The 17130-nt window shown below is 38.2% G+C and overlaps 1 protein-coding gene across 1 annotated transcript in view; it reads right to left on the reverse strand.

Annotated features, from left to right (window-relative positions):
- Positions 1–17130, reverse strand: part of ATP10A (ATPase phospholipid transporting 10A (putative)) — a 118833-nt gene that overhangs the window by 14348 nt on the left and 87355 nt on the right. Inside the window, exons 8-14 of the mRNA XM_026854895.1 lie at positions 14236–14453; positions 12536–12730; positions 10562–11123; positions 5317–5420; positions 5021–5147; positions 2676–2860; positions 991–1312 (exon numbers count right to left, since the gene is read on the reverse strand). Of these exons, the coding sequence (XP_026710696.1) occupies positions 991–1312; positions 2676–2860; positions 5021–5147; positions 5317–5420; positions 10562–11123; positions 12536–12730; positions 14236–14453 (1713 nt within the window). The remainder of the gene's footprint in view (positions 1–990; positions 1313–2675; positions 2861–5020; positions 5148–5316; positions 5421–10561; positions 11124–12535; positions 12731–14235; positions 14454–17130) is intronic.

The raw sequence follows: 17130 nt of genomic DNA on the forward strand, positions 1-17130 counted from the left end.
GTTCAACTCACAGGCTCAAGATGCCCGGAAAGAATGAAAACACAAGCTGCCCAGTCTCTACTAGTATTTTTAAGCATTCTGGATAATTCAAATTAACCACCCAGAAGTTTTTGACAACATATGCAAATGATTATGTCCGTATTCAGTCAGCCAACGATATAAATTCAGTATGAGGAAGGCATATTTGAGCTAGACATAATATAGTAATCATGAGGATTGTTATAATCAGCACACATTTGGTGATGTGGATGTCACAGGAGTCTGGCAATTATTCTATGTATTTAAGGTTTCTCATGAGCAGGTCCAACCCACATGTGTTGCTACTATGGTTAGCCAAGACAGGTAGACGAAAGCTAGTGTGTTTGTGCTACAGTCATATCTTCTAATGCAACATGAGCCTGAACTTGAGATAGGAAAAGAAGAGCTGTTTTTTTCTTATGTAAAAATCATGCAAACATGGAAGATTTAAAACCAGGTGACTGATAAAATCTCCTCTTCATCAACTGAGCGATTAGCTGGGAAGGAGTGTAAGCTCTGGCATAATGCCAGTCATAAATTCCTTCTCTGTACTGACAAGGACGACTCATATCCTAGGCTATATGGCCAACTTCTGATGAAAAATGCACAACCTTGAATTTAAACTTGATTGGATGAAATAGCACCAAGCCCAATGTTGTTCTGTGTAACAGTTACTGCAAAATGGTGTTCTGCACAGCATCAGCTAACCCAGTTCTTCACAGCTGTGTTTGGACATGTCAAAACCTCACAGGATACCTGGGTCCTGACTACCTAACTTCTGTAGGAATAAATCCCAAATACTACTCCAGAGTTCTATCCTGGTTTTGATTGAATATGTCCAACACATTTTCAGACAAAACTGGAAGGCTATTTGAGTGAGGCAGTTGGAAGAGTCCTATTTCAAGACAAACCCCCAAAATTCTCAAGGCACAGTATACATCGAGGCAGGCTAGTTTAAACTGAGATATTTACCTATTGCCAAGGTCATTGCTTTGAGTTTGTCTCTGACTAGTTTCACTACCATGCTCTTTTGGAGTGGGGTAGAGCGACAACACAGTACTGAACGGCATCGCTTGGCTAGTGCAAGAAATTTATCTTCTAATGTAGGTTCCAGGGCATAAGCTAGAGTCCTTCCATCAATCACTAGGCCCAAGCTGAAAAGCACAGGGGAAGAGGGTGGATAGAAAGGGGTGAACCCAACAGTCATGTTTCCAGTAGCGTCATCTGTTGAGTTGTTTGAAAATTTAGACTCTACGCATTGCAGACACTGTTCCAGCAAGACAGCACATGTCTCCTGAAAAAAAAAAAATTCAAAAGAAACATGTTTGAGGGAAAAGAACATGTATTCAAATGTTTGTGTTTGCTGTAAATTTAGGCATAAGGAATATGGGGAATGTGTTGTATAATATTTGCTGCACTGTTAAAGTTTTAATTTTTAATAATCTTCTATTCGCTCTAAACACACTTAATTCTTGCAGAAGATATGACAGCAATGAGGACTCAAAACGCTTAAAATCTAATTCCTCTTTAACATGCAGTATTGTATGCTAAACTAATTTCTTTGAGCTCCTCAGAATAACAGTACTGGGAAATTATATAATCAGTATCAGTACCAAGTTAAGTATGGTGATGAACACTATGTATACGCCTACAACTCAGATCAAATAGATAAGCATTGTTAAAGGCCAATTAAAGGTTATTTAATCTGAATTCTTTCTCCTAGCCATACTCAACTAAAAGATGTTATTGAGAATATATGAACATTTTAAATGAAATGCTATTGGTCTTACAGCAAAGTATTACAAAAAAGAAAGATCATGGAAAATCCATTTACCAGTTCAGTTGATAGACTCAAGAATGAAAAATGCTGTTATGTTTTCTTCCTTTTCAAAAGAAATTGGAGCTTGATACTGCTGGCCTACCTCTCCTCTGCTGATCTGAAGTCCAGTTTTATCACCCCATTAAAGGACTACAGCACTACCAGTCTGGTTCCTTGTATGTTAGACCATATCAGTAAACTCTTTGTGACTGTCTGCTTGCAACAAGTTGAGCACAGGAAAGATCAGTAATTCAGAAGAATTAGAGAAGGTCTGTTAGGAAGCAAGGCATTACTGTAGATGTGGTTTTCTGACTCTCAGAGTTAGCATCAAAATTTAAGTATTGCTTCTATCTCCAGAGAAAAAGCCACCTGAGAAAACATGAATGACTGAGTTATCTAAGTTCTACATTTCAATGGTGTAAAGTAAAGCACAAATTCTCAATAGGTAATCAATTGTTTTCTTCCTCAATACATGTTTAATAACAGGTTGCTTTTGGAGACCCATTAGTGCCAATAAGCAAAACTAGGGATGTTTTGAGAATGCATACCAAAGAAAGGCAATCATGCTGCTATGGCATATTTTCATTCATGGTAGAGCCCATGACACACAGTTACATGTCTTCAGTAAGTTTATGATACGTGACACTGTGTGACTTAGAAGCATGAATCACTGACAAGTATTCAAAGACATGTCCTACCTGAAAATTACACATGAAGCAGGAAAAGAAGAAAAAAAAAAAGAGGGAAAGGAAAAAAATGCCATCAAACTTTTAATTGTATAAGTTGAAAATAGAGCAAAGCTATTTCACAAGTAAACTTGTGTATTGGGTCTGCTTACTGGTGATTCAGCATTCAAAGTGATGATTTCTTCATCATGATCTAGTAGCTTGCAGGCATATGCAATATTAACAGCTGTTTCTTGCTTGTCTCCAGTAAGAACCCAAATCTGCAACCCAGCTTTGCGCAAATTTGCAATGGTTTCTGGAACACCATCCTGTAAACGGTCTTCAATGCCAGTTGCACCTAAGCACATAGAAAAAGCAAAATATTCCACATTAAATGAACACTTAGGGTTTACCTGAAATTGTAAACTTGGATTTTTATAAAACCCAGCAGACAGATTTATTGGAAATAGTGAAACTACCAATGGTTGCAAGATTCAGAAAGCTTTTTTCGAGTACTGAGAAAGAAGAGCAGAAAGTAGCTGGGGTAAACATCTGCATCAACAGTCAGCAACAAATCCAGAATTCAAAACTCCCAAACCAATCTGATGCCACTTCTAGTCTCAGAGGCTCACGAGACTGATATATCTCGGTTTATTGTTTCTTTGCTCTGTATCTTCACCATTTCTTCTGAATGTTGCTAGAGAAGATACTGTTGCTTCTAGGAGATTGTTTCAGTTCTTAAGGGTCTTAAGTGCCTTTCCTCAACTAGAAGAGGTTGGGTCACTACAGATTTCTGCCTTTTGAAGGGGAATGACAGCAGAACTGCAGCTTGGCAACAGCACATTAGGCTGCAGACATAAACCTTTTCCTGCTGTGTTGCTGCTTTTTGCTCTTGCAGAAAGACACTGGTTGCCAAGTGATATATAGCAGAGAATAAATCATAAACCCGTTGGCCATGATGTGAAAGTAAAATGTATCTTCTTCATGCTTTCAATGCATCTTTCTACCTGTTTATAAGAGACTGAGTATCTTTCCTATGCTTTCATAAATCAATTGACAGAAACAACATTTTCAAATACTGTAGCCAAAGCCGCTCAGGACCAAGTTCAGTGTCACCACTGATACATGAGTGCTCCCCTGAGTTTTAGAGAGGCTTCAGTGTGAGGAAATGTAAGCCCTCACTACGAGAGAATGAAGAGGTGACAGACATGCAAGTTACCTGGAACTACAGGAAAAGCAAAGTAAACCTTTCTCAGCTATTTATTATTCCTATGGTTGTTCCTTGAAAAAAACATTTAAGCAATAAATTCCACCTGAAGTCTGAGCACCAGATAGGTGGAAACACCTACCAAACAGTGTACAAAGGAAAAGATATCCCTTTTCCAGACTCACTTTTTTATTCCCACAACCTCATCATAACTGATCATTGTAAGATACAAACCACAGCATGAGGTTCTTGAGGAACGACTGAATGGTTTGTAATAGAAATAAGTGGCTAGAGCTCACTTGTTTGTCTGGCAGTTCAAATTTACTTTTTCCCCCCCCCCAGAGTGTAGCCAGAGTCAACAGGCAGAACCTTGGTGGGATCTTCCTGACTAACATGGTCTGAATTAGTCATCTCATGCTCCCCTTTAAGTCGGAGAAGAGAAAGACGCTTCAAGGGTGTGATTCATCTAATCCTAAAGCAGGTATCTAAGACAGACCAAATGAACTGAACTTTCTTTTTTTGTCTCTCCATTGGTTGTATGGGGAGCCTTAGAGATCTGTAGTAGATGCATCAGAAGTTGAGTGAGGTGGATCTCGTCTTCCACAGATTTGGCATGTTGGCAATTAGTGAAGACTGTTATCTCTAACAGTGTTATGGCTGTCCCAGTTTCTTTGCCAGAGAAAGTAGTTGGATGCTTGGAGTAATAGTGAATATACATACATTTTAGAATCTCAGTGCTTTCAACATTTCAACTCAGTAGAGGAAGATTATGACTTAGTTCTTGGAATACATTTTACATATACTGATTTTAACTGAATCATTACGAAGTACTGCAGTCTCCTTCCACAGAATACACAGGCCCTGAGTGCATGTGCTGAACTTGATGTATATGGGAGTTGAAGCCTCTAACAAATGCAGTTTATGAGCCCTGCTTTATGAATGTATCTGGTGCCCCTGGAGTCATGGAAGTGTCTGATATGTAAAAGTGGCACTAAACGAGATTCTGTAGTTTGGGCCAAGTCCTCCTCCCGCTTAGAGCAGCAGTTCCCATTTATGATGTGTCAAATTCATCCCTGATATTACTCCACTCATTTCACTAGTGATAAAATAATGGCAGAAGCAAGGAAAACAGAGTATGTCTGTTATGTTAATTACAGCCCATTCCTTTGTGGTGCTGCACATGACAGCCATGACAAAGTCCAAAAGAAGCCAATTTCTGTACTGTCAGAAACCATTTAAAGGAAAGAATGGATTTCATAGCCAAGCTTTCAGATTTTTAACACATTTCATGTCAAGCTCTCATTTCATTACCTAGCAGATGCAGATTCTTCTCTATCCGCAGTGCTGACTGAAACAGTTGTTCTTCACGATTTTCAATAGAGGATTCTGCTTCTAAATGACTTTTTAACCAACAGGCATACTCTTCCTTGCTGAGAACCTATTAAAAAGAGTATGTGAGGGCACAGTCAGTGTGATGCAGAGGCATTCATACTTTACAGAATAAAATGAAAAAGAAGTTATGAATCAAGAACAATAAATTAATAAATGCCTTCAGTAATCTTTGTCAAGACTCTCCTTAAAAGCAAACTAAGCCTCAGTTTACTTACTCTTTTTGCAATACAGAGGGTCCGCAGCCCATCTACAGCATACAGATTAAGGTAATTCTGGGTTTTGCTTTGTATTTTTTTTTCATGTTTGCCCCGAGGGTCATCTAGATAAGAATAAAAGAAGAAATCAGTGATTGAAAAATAACAGCAGCTGAATGGCCCCAGAGAATAAAAACTTGTCTACAGTACTCACTGTACTGGCACTCTGTAACTGATACTTTTAAAGAGCTGCTGATGTCTCCTGGGAAACTCAAGTCAAATATTCCATTTAGAAAAAAAAATTCTTGCCTTTTTATTCTATCTTTTCTGTCTTCTCTCTTCGAAAGTCATTGTGAATGTATGTTGTAAAGACATTCTTTTTCTTACTCCCGAAGTATTTGCTTGGCCTGAATACTTTAAGAAATCATGATATTCTTCACAGCAAACAATAATGCAGAAGGAGTATGATTTCAAATACACCACTAGCAAAAGCTTCTCCACATCTCATCATATGCAGAAAAATGACACTTACTTAAAAATAGCACTTAGTTTTCAACAAAGGTTAATATCTCAAAAGAACCAGAAACTGTGCTCTGTTTTGTATATCAAAGTGCATGAAGGTACTTCTGTTACTGCCGTACTGATACTACCTATTGGCTTGAATCAGTACAAGAAGTTCTGGGTATGACTGTGATTTCATTTAGAAGAGAATTTGCACTGGTGCAGACCTCAAAGCTAACTTCTACCTTGAACTACCTCTACAACTTCCACTTAACTTTACTCTTGACTTAAAGCCATGTGTAAGAATTCAAAATCAGGACTGAACATCTGTTCCTTTTCTCTCTTTAGGTGTGGTTGGTTCAATGTGTTCACACTGTGATCAAAAAAGAGTAATGAATATGATGGTACAAATTTTGTTCCATTTCATTACCTGAAATGATGTCTTCAAAAGTTATAAATAGGTGATATGCATCTTTTTATTATCTAGGATCAAGACAGGTTCATGTACAATTTACTCTAGAAGCAATCTTAAAGAATATGAATTGCAGGGTTAGTACTAAAGTAAATGTACAAGCTGGTAAATTTTTAGATTGGAACCACTGAGTGAGAATGACCGGTACCTTATGGCAATTTTTTCTATTCCTTGATGCCGTATAATACTTTTTTCTAAAGTCTGGACATTTTTTGGGGGTGTAGAATAATTTCAGGATTATAATTTTGTAATTGGAGTTCCTTAATGCAATATTTGCCTTACTGATACTTGCACAGTAACTAGTCAGAGTCAGGTGAATGCCACTCACCATCAGAAGTCTGAGCACCTGAAGAGACCTACTATATATGATCTCAGTTCATCATTGGATGTGCTCATCTCTCTCTCAATCGACCATAATGAGAAACTATGGGCACTATACCCTTATATTAAGCACTTAATACAGGTATCTAAATTAGATGACACAATATCTTACTGTTTATACTTTCCAGTGTCCATTTTTGCAGTGTGCATTCATACCCAATTTGATGTTGCTATGTGTGACCATGTATATGCATTTATGCCTGTCTGTCTATAAACTTGCACAGCATTCAGCACTTCCATATTTATACAGCAGCACAGTGTTTAACTGGGTGTTCAGAAGCTCCAGCACAAACTTGTACAAATATTGATGTTGTAGGAAGGAAGGACCTGGGAGTTTGGAATTCTAATATTCTGGGTTTTGTTCCTGTTATCTCAACCGTGTGTCAGCACATTTTACTCACTGTATAGCTGTTTTCTCACCTTTAAAGACTGTCTATCCTCTCTAGGTCTGTAAAGCTGGGAGTGTTACACACCCAGCTGTTCCTGAAGGAATCCATAAAGACTGTGGTATTTCAAGCATTTTATTTCTATCTCTGATTAAGGTGGTGTGGTGAAACTGGTAGGGATAGTCTGGTGAGCTTGACCATACCTGTTAATGCTACCTATGCTATCATACATTTCTCAAAGCATCAATATAGATATATTATTCTGGAGGAACTTCCCTACAAATATTACTTGCAATTGGAAAGCCCATTCTTACACTATAGCTTGTGGCTCCAACACACACACTACAAGGTTCCTTCAGAAGCTATTAAACCAGCGTGCAACTAGATTCAGCTGCAATATGAAGTGGAAAAATGTATATTCTAAACTGGCAACCTAACATAGTTTCACAACACATCAAAAGTTGTTCCTATCACTTTAAGTGTTGTTAATCACTTCAGATTTGTCTGAGTACCACGGGCACTAATTCAGTGATCACAATGTTAAATGCTTATACCACCTTCAATGTACAAACACAGTCATCCTCTACAAGTAGAGATATGCACACCATGTTCCATGCAAATTCTCAGTTCCAGCATGGAAGACTGCATCTCCCTCCTCCACCAGCATATACGTGAGAGCTAAACCCCTTCCAGCTCTTCATGTGCCTCGTCTTGCCCTGAGATTCATCTTGTGCTCAGGAGTTACAAGGAAGGAAGGAATCCCTTGCAGACAAAACCCAATTGTGGAGATTCTTTTCAGCTGGGATGTGGTGTCTATGCTGACCACATGCACCAAAGAAGTGAAAACTGGCAAATAAGTCTTATCCAGAAGAATGATAGAGAGTTAGTGGTCTGCTTGCTTCATTTCCTTCCATAATCTCAAGCTGCAGAAAGCCAGCCCAGTCATTGTTTTCTCAGTGACTTACGTTCAGAGTTTCTGTGTGAGTTGGTTATTGACTCAAACAGTAACTTCCTTATTTATGAACATGGTCACTCGTGAGATAAAATAAAAACAATACACTCTTGGGCATCATTTCAAGGCTTTTGGAAATATCTGTATGCTGTCAGAAAACATCAGTTTTCACAGTCTCAACTAGATATACAGGCAGAACAAATGGAGTCAGTTCAGAAACTTTTAAAGTTTTGAAGCTTATGGTGATTTCTGATTTTCTATAAGACACAACTGAAGCTACAACATAACACATTTTCTTCTGGCTGTTCCTCATGTCAGATTTTAAAATGCTCTTCCTCCCAAACAAACAGGACCTTTTTGTCTGATAGGACTGAGTCATACAACGTGATATTAGAGTTGGGAGATTAGGGACACAATGTTGCCTTGGTCTTTCAGTCTAAGAGCACTACTACCACAAAGTCTTAAGATGCACACTTGACTGCTAAACACTTTACATGTCCCTGAGACATGAAGACAGCAAAAAGTGAGCACTGGGATTAGTTTGTCATGTTGATTCACTTATTGGTCAATTCTTTGAAATGATAAATGCTTGCATTCTGGTAGCATCACATCTCTCTCACACTCATGTTCCACCATCACCAGAGAACAGGATGAAACCACTGACAGATTATGCATTATAGATAACAGCCACAGCATAAATCTTCTGAGGCTCCCTGTACCTGGGGAATGCCTCCTGTAACAGAAAAAAGATGCCATTCCCTCAGGAACTGACAACATAGCCACTGACATTAGGATACTGTGGGCAGAGATTGCGAATTCAGTTCTGGGAGTGAGGCTGCTCAAGAGAAATTTAAAACATTTTTCAGACAGATCCACTGAAACGTACAGAAATAGACTAGCAGTGGCTTAGAGGGCTAGAAAAGGAAGGAAAGTGCTTATGAGGTTCTAGTGGCTGCACTTTACATTGCTTACAAAAGCAAAATATACTAAAACTCATACTTTGATTTGGGCTAAAAAACTAAAAAAATAAAGGGCACAGTTTGAAAGCCACCTTCAAAGCCACTGCTTGCCAGTAAAGATGGTAAAATCACTGTATGCGCCCAGCTACAAAATCTGCCCACTGCCAACACCAATCTTCAGGAACTCTGCTTCCCCTTTGCTGACATCAATCACCTTTGGTACTGTTGCAGCCGTTTCATTTTCCAACTGGCCTTGTTGTTTTTATCTAGGTGGGTCCTAGGTCTGTGTGAAATTTGCCTGAAAATTCCTTGATCCATCGAGTCTACTATGAACAGATGCAGCAGCTTCAAACAGTCTGTTATATAGTGACAAAATATTTAAGACTTAGCATAAAATAATCTTTTCTTTTTAATGCTCAGTTCTCATTCTGAGAGCTCATTTCCAAAGATTATTTTCTAGGTATGTTTTTAGAAGTTCTCAGTATTACAAATTTTGTTAGTACTCTGGAGGGAAAAAAATTTCCACAGATGCTCTATGTACCTTCTGTGATATCAGATCTTTACTAGAAAATTATTCATGAATACTTTGTTGTTAGTTAAGGACAAGTTGTTCTTAATTTTTTTGGCTCAGCTTTGATTTATATGGCTGTAAACAGAAAACTAATGCCAACATTTTTCTGTATTTCATGAAACTAAAATTACACAGTGTAAGCCTTTCACAATTGTTTATTCCAACTAATGTCAAAGTAGCCACAAAGTCAATGCATTAGTGAAACATGGGAAGTACCTCCAGCACTTTCAGGCTCTGTCCATTCATACTGGGGTAACCTTTAAACACTGGATTAAATTCAGTATTGAAAATACAGTAAATTGGATGCAAACCAATTCATGCAAACTGAAACCAATGTGTCTCCTCTAACTTTTGAAAGCTTACAGGGTTCTTGAATCCAGCTGATCACAATCAGCAGCTATTTAGTGTTTTTTCTATTTCATGCAATATCTGGGTGATGGAGAAGTCTCCATGCTTTAGGGAAGTACTCCATGTTCACAGCTACATGTTTACTTCCTGCTAGTCAACTACGTATCTGAAGTCAAGATGTCTCGTAAACAGCATCTCTCCCTTTGCCACAACTTTTCTGTTTTGATGGCTAATTGATTTACAGTGCTCTTTAGCTATACAAACTATTGCAGCAAAAGGACATAAAGATTCACAAATGAAAAAAATAGGGAAACCACAATAGGAAGTGCTTGGGTTTTATATAAAATGCTCATATAGCCATGCACCAATAGACAGGTGTTCCTGAAGAAATGTAAATTGCTTTGGCAGAGTTTTAAAAAATTCCTTCAAAGTAGACTTTGCTAGTAGAAGATCATTTACAGAAATTAATTTCACTCATTCTTGTAAGGTAAAGGAACCAATAATTTCTAACAGCATATTTGGTATAATAACAAAGTATTATAAAAGGAGAGACTGTTATTCCGCCATTCCCTATATTCACAACAAAAGCAGGCAGGTCTACTTGCTAGAGAAGGCAATAAGATACTATGTGTTTTTCAGTAGTTAAGTAGAACCACCTCCCCCTCCCACTCCTGCAAAGGTAAGTAAGAGGTGTACCTGAAGAGCAGGGTAGAAGGAGATCCATAATAACTGAATCTGCTCCTTTAGTGTAAACATTTATTTCATCTGTGAGAGGATGTCTGACCACTACTGACATCCTCTTCCTGACGGAATCAAAGCTCAATGTATGTAATACTTCAAAGCTTAATGTTCCCAGGTGAGGTAGCTCCACTGATACCTGGTCAGACAGCCTTCCAACCAGAGAACAGTTATATGCCCTTGCTGCATAGACAAGAGCAGCTTCATCTGGACTCTCTGCTTCATAACGGAGTTCTCCTTCCCCAGGTCCACTCCTCACAGCTGTCCTGTCTTGCTGAGAGCTGTAGCCATTGTTATTCATCTGTGCAGAGTATGCCAGCTTCTCTTCCAGTTTTAATAAAGTGCTATCCGTAGATGTAGATGAAAGCACACTTAAACCAAATCTGTGCATTGATTTGCTTGTAGCTAGACTAGATGAACTGCTGCTGTTAGATCCAGAGGTCAAGCGACTTGGAGTGAATCTTCGTATGAAGTCTTCTATAGTTTTTACTGGAGATTTTAATTCAAATCGATCTCTAACCTTGAGAAGTAAAAACCAAACCAATGAACAAAACCCAAAGAAAATCTGTACAAGAATTCTGACATTGTTATGCAGTTTAAGCAGCTCCAACTAAAGAGAATTTCTTTGCAAGCAAAAAGTAATGATATTTGTATTTTGAGAAAAAAAAAAGTAAATGGACAAAACTGACTCAACAGCAAAAAAACCTTACCAGAACTTCAGAATTGTACCTGTGTGTGAAAGCACATATATTTGTATTAAAAACATTTTTTTTTCTTTCAGCTCCTCAGATGTGACTAATGGAGAGACTATCAGTGTTGCAAAATCACCAGTATTGCATACTATTCTTATTAGGAAACTTTGGCATTTTTTGTGCATATTCAGTCAAGGCAGTAAAAAAAGAGTTAATGCAAGAGTTTTCCATCAATAAGTGTAATATCAGTAAAGTTTTATGAAAATATGCCAACGTTGACAAGATTCTCAATAGGAACATGTTGAAATAAATGATTTCCACTGTTTTCTCCTTCAGCATCAAAGCATTTTGCTTCAGTTTTATCACTTATCTCAGTTTACATAGATTTTTTTTTACAGATATGATGTTAATAATAGTAATAGCATATTCATAGTAATATATTAAATTATTGTATAACAGTGTAGCATTCATGAAACTGAAGAACTGACCATTTCCAAATGTTTCCCTGGCACAAAACCATGTCATTTTGCAGACTAGTTCACTTTTTATTCCAGTTTGGAACAGAAAGAATTTGTAAAATTTTCTCCAGAATGGAAATTCCAACTGCTGGCTAGCTTTAATACTACATTCTGTTACATTTTTATCTTACAGATCATCTTGGGATAGCATTTTTGAAATTCTCATTCATCAGTGACACTGGTTTAGACCAATTTAAGCAGTAAAGACCATTATTTCTCATAATGAGTTTAAGATGCATCTTTTACATAATTTGAAAGTTTTAAGTGATGTTTTTCAAGTACATTGTCTTTTTAAACTTTAAAAATGTCTCAGCATTTTCATTTAATCTATATGTACAATATATTCAGTTTATATTCTTCTCTGGTAAGTCTTGCACAGTCACAAATCAGTAACTTACATTTGTAACTTTAAGTTACTTTGTAACTTTCATTTATTAAATGAGTAAGTTACAGTACAAGAAATAGGGAGAGTTTCAGAAGTATCTTGAAATTGTCTATGAAAATGTATCTTACCTTGAAGGTAAGTGAAATAGCTAACATGCTCTATTTAACTAAGGTGTAACCAAACCCGCTCAAGCACACTGCAGTTTTAAGAGTTGTCTCACAACTAGTTCTAGTCATTTCTCTCTAGAACAGGAGCTTTTCATTTCCCCAATTTAGAAGACAAATTAGTATCAATACAAAAGAGGCTTAAACTCTCTTTTGCTGTTTCTTTAACTCACCTTCTGTCGGGGCTGATTCGGTGCGGTAACCACAACTGTATTGCATATAGTCAAAGCGATGAAGAAGTCAAAAATGTCACATAGTTCTGGACTCAGATGGGATAATGGCTGTTCATGGCTCCTCATGACCTCCAGATGCTTTGCACATTCATTCACCTTTTCTAACAAGCTTGGGTCAGGTGTGATGTCCTTCTCCTAGTAATAAATAGCAGTGATTAATATATGTGTTTCTGCAGATTTCTAAAGCAGCAACAAGCAATCAAAACATCCAAAGCAATGTCAATATCAAGAGTTCTACGGTGGCCTTACACAACAGACTGGAGGTGGAGGGGACTGTAAGTCACCAATTCTAGACAACAGTTAACAATGAGCGTACTAATAAACATGGATACATGGGTAATTGTGTTATCAACTTTTTCACTACAGATAATTATAATAGCAACAATATTTATCTACTTTGGGGGTAGTTGATAGGAGAAGAGTTACATGATAATATTCCTCCCTCTCTCCTGTCTAATTCAGGAATTTATTATCTGTTACTAAAGGGTGGTACACTGCAGAGAGCAAAAAGGTGGAAAAATTAGACAGCAATGACATTCAAAGCTTGGCCTTACATCAGCACAATAAAATGGAACCATCTTGGACTGTTTGTTAGAGAACAATTACCATCCACATATTTTAAGGTAACGCGTATGGTTTTGTACACTGAAATACAGAGCACTTTCCACACTATTTCATCAGTGCTTTCCACTTATTTAGTCTATTTCTCATCAGGGCAAACTTTGGTATTCCTTAAGATAAGACAATGCAAGGATATAAAAGATTAAAACCAATCTAAGGCTCTTTCTTCAGTAGAATTTTATCTGCTGATGCTCAGCAGCTGATGAAACTGAGCAAGCAGAGAATCCCGTGTGTAAACACTGTAACTTGGAATTGTACCAAAAGAGCTTACTCTTGACTGAAATCAAGAAGTTCCAACAGTGCAAACAGCATCTTTCTATGTCTATATTTGAAATTTGTTTTAAGGGCGAATTTGTGTCAACAGTGCAATAATTCAGATAGACAAGACTTGGCTTCTCCACTTTTATTACCATTCAGCTCATGTAAAACTTCCATGGAATTACAACAGTGTAAAATAAATCAAGCAAAGCAAAGTTGTAGCAACATAAATTCATCAACATCCCGAAATGTAAAGGTTTTTATTTTTTTTAAATACAGCACATGTAATCCACTGATAACTGTGAACACACTAAAAATTATGCTATAGTGCATGTCAACAGCATCTAAGAATTAGAATACAGGGTGTCCAGCCCAGCACTTGTTAGTTTTAAAATTCTCTGACAAAAGAGAAAACAAGAGGTGTATGCAGAACAATTAGAATCCTTGATCTCAAAGCTTATGCTACTTTCAACTTCTGTAGATAAAGGGAAGGCATATATTTTCTTTTCAAAATCAAGGTGTAACTAAACCAAAGGTTTCAGATTGTCTTTAGCTTGTTCTCACACAGAAGATATTTAGATAAGATCTATGCCAACAGCTGTTTGTTTTTGTACAAACAGCTGTAACTACAGAAGAAAAAGTGCCAAGATGAAGTCTGTAAGAGGTAGACAATGTGCTACAGATTTCTTTACCTTTCCCTTTTCAGGACATTTTTCTATTAAAAGATACAGGACACTGTACATCTAGTTCTCCCGCCTTACCATTGGGCTACTGAACGCAGTGTGCTTTGAGAGGATGCTTGCTCTTTTTGCTTCAGCTCTGCTACCCGTGCGCCGGTGGGTTTTGGTGCTCTGGCTTCTGTGGATTACTTTGATGCTCTGATGGCTGCAGATGCTATCACGCTGGGATAGAGTTCCTCCTTTTGGGGCTGCCTCGTCTTCCTCAGAATCAGGTTCTTGGTACATTGCTAAGCGCTTGGCTATCAGTAAAAATACAGAGGGAGAAATGTTGCGTATGTTAAATGTTGCTGAGAAAGAGGGAGAGGCACATGGTGACTTTGTTCAAGTGATCTGGTTTTAATATTACACTGTGCTTTCACAGTAATAGTGAGTGATTACAATATCAGCAGATAATAAAGTCTACTGAATGGTAGTATCTAACAAGAGGATGCAGATAAAATAATTAGGAATGTAATGCAACACACTGCCTATCTCATCGCACTCTTTCTGAAAGGCAGTTAGACTCTGCAGTAAGTCACTGCATTCCTGAAGAATATTCCATAGGTCAGCCTGATGAAATCAACCAAATAATTTGGTCTTCACTTGGAAGTCTGAGAAGGAAATAAATAATTCCAACAGAATATGGAAATTTCACATAAAGCATTTTCTAGCAAAAATGTCACATCTACCCAGTACCAGTTAACTGACATATGAAATGTCCTCAGAACAAGACACCCAGAGCACTACTACCCCTATTTTACATACAGAGATGAGGTACAAACAGCGTTAAAAGCCTCGGTCAAGGTCACGGCCATCTGCTGCAGAGTGGAAAAATCAACACAGACTCTTGACTCCTAACCTAGCGCTAAAACCACTCTGAGTGTGTTCCCTCCTCTCTGGACAGCATGATAGGCAGGACAGTGCAGCATGCAGTATCAAAACCAGGATACCCTCACCTGCTGCAACACTTGTTTCTATCACTATCTACTGCAGTGAGAAATAACTAGTTCACACAATATGAAAGAGTTTTTCCAAATGATATATTTTAGAGGAATGCTTTCCCAGTCAAGATTCCAGCTACAATTTTTGTTAGAAACTGATCCTGGCAGTTTGATATATAGAAGTTGAAAAGGAAACAGAAAGAAGAGGTGTGAAACAGCTGGGGAATTCAGCCCCTCTAATGTCAGGTTCCAGTAGCTCTAACTGATGTATAACATATTTTTCCACTCCTGAAGACCATGGGCATTTAATAATCTGCGTTATTCATTAGGCAGGCACATGCCTCTCTAAATGGTATCTATTTATTCCTTCATTAGGTATTAATTGAATGTCTTTTCATTATACTCTCAAAATAAGCCACACTATCCAATTATACAAGTTACATATTTGTGGATCAGCTTTGTTTTCATGCTCTAGTGTTACATTAGATTTTCCTAATGTCAAATGATAAAACACTAGCATGTAAATTAATTACTCAGGCATTTAACAAAAAAAAAGTAATTTTTTCTTACAAAATACTTCCTGAGAAAAATCTTGCATTGCATAGCATGATTTTGGCATGGGATCACTTTTAATGTAGCTAGCTTTATGATCAAAGAAAAACCCATCCTTGCCATCCACTGCAATTTTCAAACATGTTTTAGCTGTCAGAAAAGAGTTGGAAGAGTTGAAATCAGACCACACAGAGTACATGGTGATAGCTCTATCAGTACAGTATCTAACATCAGAGGTTTTTTCAACTCCGTTTGGAAAATGTATAGGCTCTGTTGGAAATGTGGGAGCTGGGAGAGCTTCCCAGTCCTGGCTGCAAATGCACACCCAGTCGTTGCTCTAACTGCACATCCAGGTGTGCAACATCTGGTGCTGCACTCTGGCTCCTGCTGGAAGAAAATTCAGGCCATGAAGGTAGAAAGGGCAGTAGCGCGTTTGGAGACACAGAGAAGAGACTGCAGGACACACTGCAGATCAGTTCTGCCCCATAGCTTGAATACAGCCCTACAGCCCAGGCTATGAGCCTGATGTAGACTAACTGTGGATGACTGAGGAATTTCCTTCATTAGCATTATTTCTTGTGATTCATGCTTCTCTGTGTTACATGGTGGGAAAGAGGTTGGGCAATGGCATTTTCAGTGCTGTGAGGACAGCTGGTCCTTCAGCCACACAGCTGCAAACAGAAGAGCACAGCACCATTGCCTTCTCTTTTCAGTGCCTACCTTGTCCTTTTGGTCATGACAGAACCTAGAAGACATCAAAAAATCAGGGAGGTCACTGGTCTCCTTGGCCCTTCTGTTGCATGATAATGAGTTGTAAGGAAATAACGTTGACTTCACCTGCACAGGCTGCTTCCTGTAGCTTGTTTCATGTGCTTTCGGACAGTGCAGTTCTAACCTGTCCCATCACTTGCTCACTAATTTCCACTTTCTTTTGCTCTGTAAGCTTCTATGCATTTTCCCAGTGGAAGTGCAGATCCCTACACAGTGAATTTAATTCAACTGATCATAGGTTTGTCTATATCTGAAGGAGTCTACACTGAGGATCCAAAGTGATCTGTAACATGTCACAGAATCACAGAATCATCTAGGATGGAAAAGACCTTGAAGATCACCTAGTCCAACCATTAACCTAACATTGACAGTTCTCAACTACACCATATCCTTAAGTGCTATGTCAACGCGACTCTTAAAACACCTCCAGGGTTGGGGACTCCACCACCTCCCTGGGCAGCCCATTCCAACACCTAACAACCCATTCTGTAAAGAAATGCTTCCTAATATCCAGTCTAAATGTTCTTTGGAGCAACTTGAGGCTGTTACCTCTTGTCCTATCAGTTACTACTTGGTTAAAGAGACTCATCCCCATCTCTCTGCAATCTCCTTTCAGGTAACTGTAGAGGGCGATGAGGTCTCCCCTCAGCCTCCTCTTCTCCAGACTAAACAC

The sequence above is a fragment of the Athene cunicularia genome, assembly GCF_003259725.1.
Source record: "Athene cunicularia isolate RWA chromosome 1 unlocalized genomic scaffold, athCun1 chr1_part1, whole genome shotgun sequence".
Lineage (NCBI taxonomy): Eukaryota > Metazoa > Chordata > Aves > Strigiformes > Strigidae > Athene > Athene cunicularia.